Source organism: Eumetopias jubatus, unplaced genomic scaffold, assembly GCF_037043125.1.
Source record: "Eumetopias jubatus isolate StellerSeaLion01/CBP00866 unplaced genomic scaffold, mEumJub1_p1.0 scaffold_10, whole genome shotgun sequence".
Lineage (NCBI taxonomy): Eukaryota > Metazoa > Chordata > Mammalia > Carnivora > Otariidae > Eumetopias > Eumetopias jubatus.
The window spans coordinates 103,762,059-103,775,380 of record NW_028274816.1 but is presented as its reverse complement, the minus strand read 5'-3'; the positions used below and the strand labels follow the sequence as shown (position 1 = coordinate 103,775,380).

Sequence of the window (13,322 nt, the reverse complement as noted above, 5' to 3'; positions counted from 1 at the left end):
ACATTTGTCAGGCTCCGGGCCTGCACCAGGCACTGTGCTCGGTGCCAACGCTGCAGAGATGGCTAAGACTCATTTCCTGCCCTCTGGGAGGCCACAGTCGAGTAGGCGAGAGTCAGGTGAACAGATCATAACAACATGAACAACATGAGGCTGCAGGTGTTTCAGAAGGGCACGCACAAAGTGCTCTGGGGACACAGGATAGAGTCACTAGCTGCCTGACAGGGAGTGAGAAAGGAGTCACAAAAGAGGTGACCCAAATTGAGTCTTAAAGGGTAAATAGGGATTCTTTAGATTGGGAGGGAGTGTACTACAAGCCAAGGCAAAGATCGAAAGGCCTGGGTGTATTGGGTGGCACCTGGAGGGAAGTGGGTCTGTTCAGAGCCAGGAGCCAGGAGGTGGGCACAAGGGAAGTACAGGGTACAGGGAAGTGACCCCCACCCAAAGAAGGGGCAACTAGGGCAGGTGAACCGCGTCTGCCTCCTCAGGCCCTTCGCACCAGTGGGGGCTGCCTGCCTCCCTGGCCTCCCCGGTCCTGGCTGCGAGCGTTCTCTGGGGAAGACAAGGTGGGCAGAGCTGTATGAGAGGAGCTTTACTTCCCTCACTCACGAAATGCTCCAGCCAGGCCCCAAGTCCATGAGGAACCTGAAGGAGGGGTGAGCCAAGAGCCCTTGACAGGGAAGGTCTGGCTTCTCTAACCAGCTGCGTGACTTCAGGCAAGTCGCCTCAGCTCTTGGGGCTGTGTGTCCTCATCAGAAAGTGGAGGCTCCTTTGGTTGTTTTCGGACCCGATACTCCGAGAGTTCAGGCGTTTTTAAAGGGACGCCCTCCCCCAGAGCCAGGTGATCTCTCTCTGCCAGGGCCCTTACCATGTCCTGGTTGCCCAACTTGTCACTATCCTGTCTCCCTCCACCCCCACAGAGAAAATGACCATCTTTGAAAATGTCACCCGGGCCCTGGCCAGACAGCTAAACCCTAGAGGGGACCTGACACCCCTTGACAGCCTCATAGACTTCAAGCGCTTCCATCCTTTCTGCCTGGTGCTGCGGAAGAGGAAGAGCACACTCTTCTGGGGTGCCCGCTATGTCCGCACTGACTACACCCTCCTGGATGTGCTTGAAGTTGGCAGTTCACCTTCAGGTCAGTTCCGGCACTCTCGAAGGATGGGGCCCAGGCCCTGGCTTACAAGGAGGAACCCAAAGCTCCCTCTGCCCCGATGTGGCTTGGTGTCACTTAGCCCAAAGTTCTCCCAGGAGGGAGGGGAAGAGGGAGGCCTCTCAGCCTGGCCCCTTTCATCTTCTCTCTCCTGCAGATCCGACAGACTCTGGGAACTTTAGCTTTAAGAATATGCTGGATGCCCGAGTGGAGGGAGAGGTGGATGTGCCAAAGACAGTCAAGGTCACGGGGACTGCCGGGCTGTCCAGGAGCAGTACCCTGGAGGTCCAGACACTCAGTGTGGCCCCTAAGGCTCTGGAGACCTTGCACCAGGAAAGGTGAGAGTGGTAGGGCTGGGGGGCTGCCAGGATGGGGTTGCTGGTGCTTGGAAAGGGTGCTTTGGGCCCTAAGTTAAAAGGCAGGGCCCTCACACTGACCTTCACCTATAGGGTCATCACAGGAGAGCTCTTAAATCTGACCATTCTGGGGGCGCCTGAGTGGCTTAGCCAGTTAAGCATCTGCCTTCGGCTCAGGTCATGATCCCAGGGTCCTGGGATCGAGCTCTGCATGAAGCTCCCTGCTTAGCTCAGAGTCTGTTTCTTCCTCTCCCTCTGCTGCTCCCCCTGCTTGTGCTTGCTTGCTCTCTCCCTCTCTGTCAAATAAATAAATAAAATCTTAAAAAGAAAAAAAAGATAACCATTCTGGCCCATGGGTACATCTGGGCCAACCCCTAACCACTCCCTCCCCCCATCCTTCCACTACTTCCAGTACCACCCCCCTGCTCTCTCTCTCTCTCTCTCTCTCTCTCACACACACACACACACACACAAGGATGAGTATGTTCACATTAACTCGCCGTGTGACCTTGGAAAAGTCACTTCTCCTCTCAGGACCTCAGTTTTCTTTCCTGAACAATGATGGGGTTCCATGAAAATCTCTAGGGTTCCTTCCTAAACTATGAATGTATAAAAGGGAAAGGGTCTTATCTGTTCCCTACTGAAGCTTAGCCACAGCTAAGCTCCCATAAATCAAGCCATCTGCCTGGTCCCATATATACACACCAGGCAGCCCTTGGGAATGCTGCCCCCGCAGCACAAGGGGTGTGGCAGATGCCATGTCGATGCTGGGCAGCTCAGATGTTGGGCTTGCCAGGGGAACTGACTTTTAAGTAGTTAAGTAGTGGTTGAAAGAAGTGAGGCAGGAAGGAAGAGCTAAGGTGCTTGGAAAGTCACCCTGTAAACATTCATACAGCCTCAAAGGAGTGCAAAACACCCCACTAGGTGCCGGGGTGCATTGGAACATCTTTGTCCAAGAACCTCGCAATCAGGAGTTGTAAAAAAAAAAAAAAAATCTGTGCAACAGTAACTATAATCCAAGGTGAGAGGTAGTGCCTAGGAGGACTTTGCCTGAGTTTTGTGGCAGGCTAGAGGGACTTCTGGCTGGGGAAATGAAGTGGAACTTCACGGAGGAGGCAGCCCATGATCCAGGTCTTGAAAGACGAGTAGAAATCGAACATGAAGGTCTGGGAGATGGACATTACAAAGACACGTGGGTGAGAAACCTCAAAACCTCTAGGGAGAATGAAGAGCTGGTTTGGCAGGAGCAGAAAAGGTAGGAGTGGAGCAAGTCAGAAGCAGAGGCTAAGGCCCAGATCATGGAGGACCCAGGTGCCTGGTCAAGGATGTGGAACTGTTCCGTAGGCTTCAGGGGGCCCCCAAGGATGCCTTGATGTGTGTCGTGATTCATCTGTCCAGACGGAGGAAGTATGGCAGCCAGAGGATGAGAGGCAGGGGTTGGAAGCAGGCAGACAGGCAAGACACCATTCCACTGTCCGTCAGAGATGCAAAATGAGGACCGGAGCTGGGAAGAGCGGTCAGAATAAAGAGGGAGGAGCTGGCAGGGCTGGAGCACCTCTGGGGCGCCAGAATGGCCTGGACTTGGCAGCTGATTGCAGGTTGAGGGAGAAGGTTTTGTCAGAGATGACGCTGATGGAGATCCAATGTATAGCATGATGACTACAGTTAATAATTCTATACTGTCCACTGGAGATTTGTTAGGAGAGTAGATCACCGCACATACACAAAATGGTACCTATGTGAGGAGCTAGATAGGTTCATTAGCTTCACTGTAGTAATCATTTCTCTGTGTGGAGGTATATCGAAACATGTTGTGGGCGTCTGGCTGGCTCAGTTGGAAGAGCATGCAACTCTTGATCTTGGGGTTGTGAGTTCAAGCCCCGAGTTGGGTATAGAGATTACTTATAAAACAAACAAACAAACAAACCTTTTTTAAAAATGTTGTATGCCTTAAATAAATACAACTTTTTAAAAAATAAATAATTAAATATATGAGAATGTTAAAAAATTAACTCTGAGATTTGACCCAAGTGATGACATTAACAGAAACAAGAAGACAGACTTTAGAAGAAGTATTTGGAGAGAAAGACTGTGGGCTCCTTTTGGACATTTTGAGTTTGCGGGTCCAGTGAGACAGCTGAGTGACCACAGTTAACAACGCTGCTTTGCATATATTGTACATCTAAAACTAACATGATGTTATATGTCAATTTTATCTCATTTTACTTTATTAAGATTTTATTTATTTATTTATTTATTGAGACCGAGTGGGGTGAGGGGCAGAGGGAGAGGAAGAGAAAGAGAATCCCAAGCAGACACCCCACCCCCAACACTGAGCCTGGAGCCCCACGTGGGGCCCAATCCCACAACCTCAAGATCACGACGTGAGCAGAAACCAAGAGCCAGACGCTCAACTGACTGAGCCACCCAGGCGCCCCAGTTATATCTCATTTTAAAAGAAAAATTTTAAGGCAGTTGGAAACGAGGGCCCAGCGCTCAGGAGAGAAGTCAAGGTGAATATCCCTGTGGGGTGGTCGGCCATATAAAGATGGAAAACTATAGGAATGGGGTTGCAGGGAAGGGATGTTCTAGAAATCCAGACAGCAGAGGACTGCGAACAGAATCTCAGAGAACGTGAAATTTGAAGGAACCGAAGAAACTAGCACAGGAGACGCAGAATCAGAAGGCTGAGAGCTGGGAGCCGAAGCGGGGCGGCACGGTGGCACCAGAAGCCAGGAGAAGACCGCATCGCAGGGAGGCTTTGGGCGGCAGGGTCAGTGTTGTGCAGAGTGAGGGAAGGTCTGTGAATCTGGTGGGTGCGAGGTCACCAGGATTTCAGTCGAGGAGTGGAAATGGAAGTCAAATGATGAAGAATTTAGGAGTGGACAGCGAGGAAGTAAAGATGGTGTGTATGGGTGCGTCTTTTGAGAGACTTGCCAGTGAAGGGAAGGAAAGAAACAGAATGGTAATTTGAGGGAGCGGCAAGATCAAAGGACGGGTTTCTGGATGGCAGCAAGTGGGGAGGAAGGACTGGTGTTAATAGCAAGAGAGAGGGTAAGGGATGGGAACAAAGGGCCCCAGGAGAGAGGAACAGGACTAAGAACAGGGAGGAGGAAAGAGAGGGGAAGGCACCCCGAGGCAGAGGGAAAAGGGGGAAAGAGCAACCAGGGGGCGGGGCGGGGGGAGGCTGTTCGGGCCAGGAGCCGGCCGTTCTGGGCCAGGAGCCGTGCCAGATGATTTCCTAGTTTTCCTCTCAGCACCCCTGGAGGGAGGTGTCATTATCCTCATTTTATAGATGAGGCTCCCCGGACTCGGAGTGGCTGCCTTGCCAGTAAGCGGGACATCTGGGCTTCAGCCTCGGTCTCTTACTCCAGAGTCCTCACCCCTTTCCCTAATGCCACCGTGCCTAGCTCCTGCGAATGACCGAGGAGAAGAGAAGGGCATGATGGCCCAGGCGGGGAGAGGTTCTGACCCATCCCTTCACGTGTCTCCTGCCCCAGGAAGCTGTCCACCAAGCACCCGTTCCTGAAGGAGATGCGAGACCGAGGGGAGAACCTGTATGTGGTCATGGAGGTGGTGGAGACCGTGCAGGAGGTCACTCTGGAGAGAGCCGGCAAGGCGGAGGGCTGCTTCTCCCTCCCGTTCTTTGCCCCGTTGGGACTACAGGTTTGGTTCACACACACACACACACACACACACACACACACACACACACACACACACACGCACTTACATTTAGCCTCTCCTTAGAGGCCACGTTAACACATTAACTTTGCCCAATCGGTGCCTACCCAGGATACTGAAAATGACCCACTCCTTCTTCCTGCTTTTCAAGATTCAGGCCCCTGTCGGCCAGACACAAGTCCTCTCTCTGGTCAAGGGTGCCCTGTGTGGGCAGATGCCTGTGCCAGATGCCACAGGGAGCTATCAGGGAAGGGGAAACTCTTAGTCGTGGGTCATCCCTCATGGTGTTCCCAGTGCACAGGAGAGAGACATCCCTGCTCTCAGAAAAAGTTCTCAGTCTCATGGAGGAGACACACAGGTTAAAGCCCCGAGAATACAGGTTCTGAAGATTCGATGTAAATAAGTAGTGCTCTACATACCGAAACCTAGTTTGTATAAATATTCAAGGAGTGAGTTGGAACTGAGGTAGGGTTAGTCATGGAAGGCTTCCTGGAGGAGATGAGCATGGGCCAGATGGTGAAGAGGAAGAAGGAATGGGGCCTGTGGAAACTCTCAGGTGGGTCAGAGATGCCCAGGCAGGTGATGGAGTGGGTCCGCCCAGTTCCTTCATGTGTCTGAACCAGGAAGAGAGATACACACCATTAGAGGGATGATGCAGAAGGGTTTTGAAGTGCATTCCATGAAGTCCAGACTGGGTGGAAAGGCAGTCAGGAACGCGAATGAAGGGTTTTCAATTTCTTATCTCCCCAGAGGTGCTCGGGCCTGCCCCTCCACATGCCCCTCCCTCACCCCTTGTCTCAGAATCTCGGCCGGTTCATGAATCTTCATTGTCTGATCCTAGGGATCCATAAACCACAAGGAGGCCGTAACCATCCCCAAGGGCTGCATCCTGGCCTTTCGAGTGAGACAACTGATGGTCCAAGGCAAAGAAGAATGGGGTGAGCAGACACTGGCATGTTCTCCCCTCAAGACAAGAATTACCTGCATTAGCACTAAGGCATCCTGGTCCCCTCTAGTGGCAAGCCAGGGAAGGAGTGCTGGAGTGTATGGTATTGTGGCCCAGGGACAGAACAGCGGGGGCTACTCTGGAGAGGGAGTGAAGGAACCTCCTGGGTTCTGAGCACCTCCTGCATGCTGGGCACTGCGTTAGCTGGAGGAAAAGAGCACGGAGATGAACAAGCACAGCTCTGCTCTCGAGAAGTCTGGGGCCAATGGAGGAAACAGACCCAGATATCAGCACTAGGATGCAAGGCAGGAAATAGTGTTGTCCTAGGATTTACAGAGGAAGAAGAGAGTTCTTTCAGCAACAGAGGTGGAGCAGGGGATTCGGTGGGGCCTTTGGGGACAGGGACCTAGCCCTTAGCGGAGCCCATGGACTTGAGAATAGAGAAGGAAGGTGGGCAGCTGTTTAAGGGTCCTCCTGCTTTTGCCTCTCTTGCACCTTACAGATATTCCACATATCTACAATGATAACATGCAAACCTTCCCTCCTGGAGGTAAGTGAAATCACTTCCCCTATCTTTCGCCCAACGCTGACATCATCTGCTAAAATCCTGCACCCTCTAATAACATATAATCCCTCAAGGAGCCCTTCGTTTTGTTTCCCAAGTCCCTTTATAAAAATATCTGTCCTCGACTTCGGGAAAGGCAGACAGAGGCACATAAATACTGCCCTAGAGAGACAGAGAAACAGAAAGAGACCGAAGTCAGAAGCAGAAGCAGAAATAAGACTGAGAGATATTGCGTGTTCCCAAATTGGAGGGGGGGGCGGGGGGAGGGGATGAGCTAACATAATCTCCATGTTTTTATAATAATCACTGATAAAGCTGCCTTGACTTCCGCTCTAGATAAAAAGGCACAAATAGGTTTTATGCTGACATATGTACATTGTTTCTGTTTTCAGAAAAGCCAGAGGAGAAGTTCACCGGTAAGTGTTTCCTCTCATTTCTTTTTTTTTAAGATTTATTTATTTATTTATTTTAGAGAGAGAGAGAGCACAAGCAGGAGGGGCAGGGAGAGGGAGAGAGACTCTCAAGCAGACTCCAAGCTGAGCGCAGAGCCCTACGTGGGGCTCCATCCCACGACCCTGAGATCATGACCTGAGCCAAAACCAGGAGTTGGATGCTTAACCGATTGTACCACCCAGGCGCCCGTTTCTGCTCATTTAACTGCAACTTTTTTGATGGAGGATTTTATCTATCTATTTATTTATTTATTTTAAAGATTTTATTTATTCACCTGAGAGAGAGAGTAAGCAGGAGCAGGGGGGAGGGGCAGAGGGAGAGGGAGAAGCAGGCTTCTCGCTGAGCAGGGAGCCTCATACGGGGCTCAATCCCGAGACCCTGAGATCATGACCTGAGCCGAAACCAAGAGTTGGATGCTTAACCGACTGAGCCACCCAGGGGCCCCTTGACACAGAATTTTAAAACTCTAATCTTTTTCTTCTCTTCCCTGAAAGACTGACGGGGAACATGACAGAGCAGGTCTCAGCAAACAACTGTCCCCAAAACATGGCAGAGATTCCAATAGCTTAGGAAAAAGTGGTGGCAGGGGGGATGTCTTTGGACAGAATACCCAGGTAGTCTGATGCCTCGACCTCTGACCTCGAGGGCGTCCTTAGCTGTAACCTGTCCCACGCACACCTGCTGCTCGGCCACCCAGCATCCGGGACGGATGAGTCACTAAATCACAGTGATGCCAACGCAATCAATCCAGGAGCTCCTTTTCACATTGCATTAGCTTCTCTCCTGCCCCATTCCTGCCTCCCATGAATGGAGCAAGTGTAGCCTTAAGATAGCTGAAATATCCCAGGAGACAGGATATATTTCCTAATCCCCATTAATGTTTCATCCCCTGGGCATGGCTACCATATTGGAGGAATACATTCTTGTCTCTTCTCCCCCCCCCCCCATCCTGGCATCTGATGCTGGTAAGGAATTTTCTGAGTTTCTCCCAAGACTTTGGCATGGAGGCAATGGGGTGGAGCGAGGGAAAGACAAGTGCTGAGTCCCAGGACTGGGCGACTGGAGCCACTTCCAAGAGCTTCCAGAAGCTACTCCCCTGGACATATTCTTAGGATGCCAGGCCCTTAGAGGGTCAGGCCAAGATAACCCTGATCCACCCACATCCTTGGATAAAGACCCACCCATCCTAGCCTTCACTCAGTCACCAAAGTCATTCTTCTTTGTCGAATAACTCCCAAGAAGGGGAAATAGACTTTCCTTCTCAACTTTAAGCTGGAGGCTTAGAGAAAGGGAAGTCAATTATCTACTGTCACAGGATGGGGCTTGGGAGCCTGGGGAGAATCAACTGCCTGCTTAGATGATAATGTGGGTCCTGCGCCACCTCCTTGCCCAGGCCATCCCCCACGAGTCAGGACTCGTGGAAACTTCATAATCATGTTCCCTGATCAAGAAGAAAGGGAGGCCAGGCTCAGGCTGGGTGCAGAGCACAGGGATAGAAAGGGGCTGAATGGGAAGGCCGCCAGACGGAGGGTGCTTGGCTTACCATGTTCACTGTCTCAATAGAGGAGGAACATGAGGACTTCAAGACACTAAAAGAAGAAGTTCAAAGAGAGATCCAAGAAGTGAAGAAGCTAAGCCGGGTAGGGCAAAGCTCCCTGCTCACCTCCCTCAGCAAACTTCTTGGGAAGAAAAAGGAGCTACAGGACCTGGAGCTCATGGTGAGGCCCCAGAGGAAGGTGGCTGCTGGACGTGTGGGTGGGTGTTGCAATTGGCAGGGGATCTGACAGGATAGAAGGTGGTCAGCGGCCAGGAGAATTGATGGTGGGTGTCTTCCTCGAAGCTGGCCAGGTGCCCCCCAGCCTGCCCAACTACCACTGCTCTGGAAAAGGGCACACAGGGCAGATTCCCTCAAAGCACATGCTCCCTGCAGACAGACAGAGGGTAGGCAGCAGGCCAGCAGGGCCCTTTCTTGGAAAGGGGACTGGAACCTTTCCTTCCCAGCGTTCAAGGCTCAGGGACCAAGAAATCCAGGAGTCTGGTATTTTTCAGGACTCGACACCTTGAAAAAGAAACAAGGAAAAGAGAGATAGTTAGCACATCTCAAGAGACTGTGATGTGCCAGGCACTGTGCTGGGCCCCTTACCCGTGTTATCTTAAATAGTTGCCCACCTTTCCCCGCAGCTTGAAGGGGCTCTAGACAAAGGACATGAAGTGACGCTAGAGGCACTCCCAAAAGATGCCTTGGTATCAAAGGAGGTTATGGGTGGCATCCTGTATTTCCTCGGAGCCCTAACACGTAAGTAGAGAATAAAGTCTTCATTTATATACCTTTTTGGTGATAGGAATGAATCACTGGATGAATTCCCAGATATATGAATAAATGAATGAATGAATGCATGCATGCATGCATGCATGCCAGGCAAATTATACCACAGTTAAAGTACTTTATATCTACATTTAAATAAATTGGTTATAGGATCACCTGGCTGGCTCTTGGTAGAGCATGCAACTCTTGATCTTGGGGTTGTGAGTTCGAGCCCCACATTGGGAAGAGACTGCCTTAATAAAATAAAATAATAAAAATTTAAAAAATTGTTTACCTTCCCAAGGATTCATCTGGATAATCTGAGAAGGTGGCCTAGTCTTGCTAATAGAGGTTGGGAAATAACCCTAGCTTTACCAGCCACATATTTAAAATTTCTACATATGGCTAAACTCATCACTTCTTAAAAAAAGATTATCTTATTTATTTATTTGAGAGAGAAAGAGAGCAGAGTGAGAGAGAACAGGAGTGTGGGGAGGGCAGAGGGAGAGGGAGAAGCAGGCTCCCAGCTGAGCAGGGAGCCCGATGTGGGGCTTGATCCCAGAACCCTGGGATCATGACCTGAGCTGAAGGCAGACACTTAACTGACTGAGCCACCCAGGCGTCCCTAAGCTCATCACTTTTATATAGAAATTTGTTAGCTTTAATTTCAGAGAGTAATATCTTCTCATCTTGCCCTGAACTCTCTTCTTCCCTCTCCATGAAACATTGCCCCACTTAGAAAAACTCTCTAGTCCTTCAGGAGTAAGCTGAGATGTCTGTCCCCTTAAAAAGCCTGCCCTCAAATGCCAAGTCCAAAGTAGACCCCTCAGCTATCGCTCCCTTAACACCCTGTACTGTCCCTGCACATGGCTTAGTCTTCTCCGCTGGCCTGCCAGTTCCCTGAGTGAAGGGGTATGATTTTTACCTGACACCCCCAGCAAAGGTGCACAGCATAGAGCAGCATTCAACCTTGGATAAATGTGTGGATTAATTAATGCTGAAATTCTGGAAGTGTACCTCTTTGGAGTCTGGAGTCCCCCTTTGCACCAGCACCATATGTTCATTTCTCTGGGTTTTTTTTTTCCTCCAGAGCTAAGTGAAGCCCAACAGAAGCTGCTGATAAAATCAGTGGAGAAAAAGATACTACCCTTGCAGCTAAAGCTGGTGAGAGAAAACAGCAGGTGCTGGGGAGAGCTTGGGAGGGAGTCAGCTGGAACCAGTGCAAAGATACAGACTTAGCCTAACGACAGACTGTCCTGGAGAGCCTCTGTCTGTCCTGGAGAGCGTCTGTCATAGGGCAAGGGCTCATGCCCACAGCTCATTTGTCTCCATGTCCTCCCTTGTTTGCTATTTCGCAACTGGAAGTAAAAGAGTGAATTTCTGGGCAGTTGTCTGGGTTTTTCAGCTTGAAAAGACAGAAAACCCGGGCTTTGCTTCTTCACAGCCAAGTGATGTGAGCAAATCTCTTCATGTCTCTAAGTCTGTCTCAATTCACTCCTCTGTAAAATAGGGCTTTAAAAAAGGGGGGGGCTGCCCACAGTACAGGGTGGTTATAAGGCCCACATGGATTTGTAATGGAAGGAGTTATAATAAGAGACAGGTAGCCCTCTTCATGGTTTTTATGAGTTAGGAGAAAGGAGGACAGGCTTCCAGTTCTTTCTTTTCATGTTATTTTGGTTCCTTGCAGGTGGAGAGCACAATGGAACAGAGTTTCCTACAGGATAAAGAGGGTGTTTTCCCCCTGCAGCCTGACCTGCTCTCCTCCCTTGGGGAAGAGGAATTGACCCTCACAGAGGCCCTAGTGGGGCTGAGTGGCCTCGAAGTGCAGAGATCGGGCCCCCAGTACACGTGGGACCCAGACACCCTCCCCCGCCTCTGTGCCCTTTATGCTGGCCTCTCCCTCCTGCAGCTGCTGACCAAGGCCTCCTAACTGGCCTTTTCCACCTGCTTCCTGCCTCCTAATGCCTTCCCGACTTCACTGTGCTGTGTTCTTAACACCCAAGGGTATTTTAGAGCCCCCAGACTGAAGATGATGGAAACCCTAGCTGATCACCCAAGATAAGCGATTTCCATTTGTCCAGCTCTACCTCTTCCCCTACCCCTTCAGCTTCACAACCCATCTGCTGATGCTTAAATTCTTTAAAAGTGGAAAAGTTCACATTTTTAAAACTATGAATCATTTCAGCAAAACCAAAAATAATTAATTTCCTATCCCAATTCCTCCTGCTTATGCTTCCATAAATCAAGTTTTACTGGAATTAATGGAAAATATGGTTCCACTTTGGATGAAATGTCTTTTGGTGTTTTTCTTAACTTCTGCCAGGAAAAAAAATAGACATTATCATACTACATACAGATCATGTATACATGAGTTCTATTATACTGTCCACAGGTCAGCTGGAAAATGCCCAGAGAACTATGAGGGTGTAGAATGTAGAATCTAAATTCTAAAGTGAGGGGCGCCTGGGTGGCTCAGTCGTTAAGCGTCTGCCTTTGGCTCTGGTCATGGTCCCAGGGTCCTGGGATCGAGCCCCGCATCGGGCTCCCTGCTCCGCGGGAAGCCTGCTTCTCCTTCTCCCACTCCCCCTGCTTGTGTTCCCTCTCTCGCTGTCTCTCTCTGTCAAATAAATAAATAAAATCTTTTTTAAAAATAAATAAATAAATAAATAAATTCTAAAGTGAGAAGATCATCAAAGAAGCTTGTCTTCAAAGAGGAGGGTTTAGGATCCTCTGGACTCAGGTTAAGGGACCAGGACAGCCTTATTTGTGGTACAAACCCAAAACAAGAGTAAGAAAACTTTCAAGTATATCAAAAAGAAAATGCAGGTAAGCCTTTTTAAAAAAATAGTACCCAAGAATAAGACTGACCCATAACTTTAAAAAAGAAATTGATATATTATCTTATTTCACCTTTCCCTCTTCTGACCTCAATTCAGGGTGGTTGTAGGAAGTAATGTGAGCTTGCCATATGGACCTGCAAATATGGATATTGCAATCTTTTAAAACTAGTGGGTTCATACCATCCTCCTCTGCCTAAAGCTGGGTTTTAACATCTTTCGCCAATTTCTTTTAAAGTAGTTTTATGAGTGGAATAATTTCTCCAAGGTTTTTGGCCCCAGGAATCAGACTCGCCCCTTTCCTAGGCACCACCTCCCCTGGCTAGTTCCCTCACTAAACAGGAATTCATGATCAACTGCCAAAAGCTTTCTGTTAAGCCATCCTCCCCCATTCTGGGGCATCTTCCAATGCCTCACTACATTGCTCAAAGACATCCTGAGTAATTATCTGCTGACCTGGTTGTTTTTCTCTTGTGATGTACACTTAATAAAGAGGTGAGCTAACACCCTAACTATCCAGAAGGGTAACTTTGTAAGGATGAACAACAAAGCTCATCTGTTTTCTGTTTTCTTCCTTTACCCTTCTCGCCCACTTTCAGTTAGATAGGGTGTTATGAAGAAAGGCTTTAATGAGTTTATTCCAGGGATGATTCAAAAGTCCTGTTATCTGTCCCGTAGCCCAAGGGGGCAGAGAGACAGGGAGGAGTTGGTCAAGGCACGTTCCCTAAAACCGGACAAAATGTTTTTCCTTCAGCAAGCAGTTGTTCAGTGCAAGGAGCTATTTGCTGCAGTAGTAGGACGAGGAGACAAAAAATATCCTCTCTATATGAATACAAAGAATATGGTCGAAACATATTCTCTGCCCTCTATGACCTTACAGCAGAGCTAGATTGTCTTGTAGGGTCTGACCTGGTTTAAAATTTAGGACTTCCAACTACAGAAGAGAGGCAAGTTTAAAGACCGGGGGGGGGGGGGGAGGCCGGGGGGGGAGTTTTTGTTTTGTGTCTTAAGTTGGAACCTGTATC

The 13,322-nt window shown here is 49.4% G+C and overlaps 1 protein-coding gene across 2 annotated transcripts; it reads left to right on the top strand.

Annotated features, from left to right (window-relative positions):
• The first annotated feature begins 919 nt into the window (after positions 1-919).
• Positions 920-12,068, top strand: GSDMA (gasdermin A). Of its 2 annotated transcripts, XM_028089956.2 has the most exons (10): positions 920-1,136; positions 1,309-1,489; positions 5,008-5,173; positions 6,033-6,129; positions 6,640-6,687; positions 7,095-7,118; positions 8,719-8,873; positions 9,337-9,451; positions 10,551-10,624; positions 11,148-12,068. In XM_028089956.2, exons 1-10 carry the CDS (start codon positions 923-925, stop codon positions 11,388-11,390), a joined length of 1,317 nt encoding a protein of 438 aa, XP_027945757.2. In that variant the 5' UTR covers positions 920-922; the 3' UTR covers positions 11,391-12,068. The 2 variants fall into 2 exon arrangements, with proteins under 2 accessions (XP_027945757.2, XP_027945758.2); XM_028089957.2 differs by lacking the exon at positions 7,095-7,118 and having other exon boundaries at positions 923-1,136; positions 8,671-8,873.
• The last annotated feature ends 1,254 nt before the right edge of the window (positions 12,069-13,322 follow it).

What these genes read in the sequence shown, in the direction of transcription:
- GSDMA (XM_028089957.2), top strand. Translation starts at nt 923, where the DNA reads ATGACCATCTTTGAAAATGTCACCCGGGCCCTGGCCAGACAGCTAAAC. An exon ending in AGTTGGCAGTTCACCTTCAG is followed by an intron (nt 1,137 to 1,308) that starts GTCAGTTCCGGC and finishes TCTCTCCTGCAG; the next exon opens with ATCCGACAGACTCTGGGAAC. An exon ending in TTGCCCCGTTGGGACTACAG is followed by an intron (nt 5,174 to 6,032) that starts GTTTGGTTCACA and finishes GTCTGATCCTAG; the next exon opens with GGATCCATAAACCACAAGGA.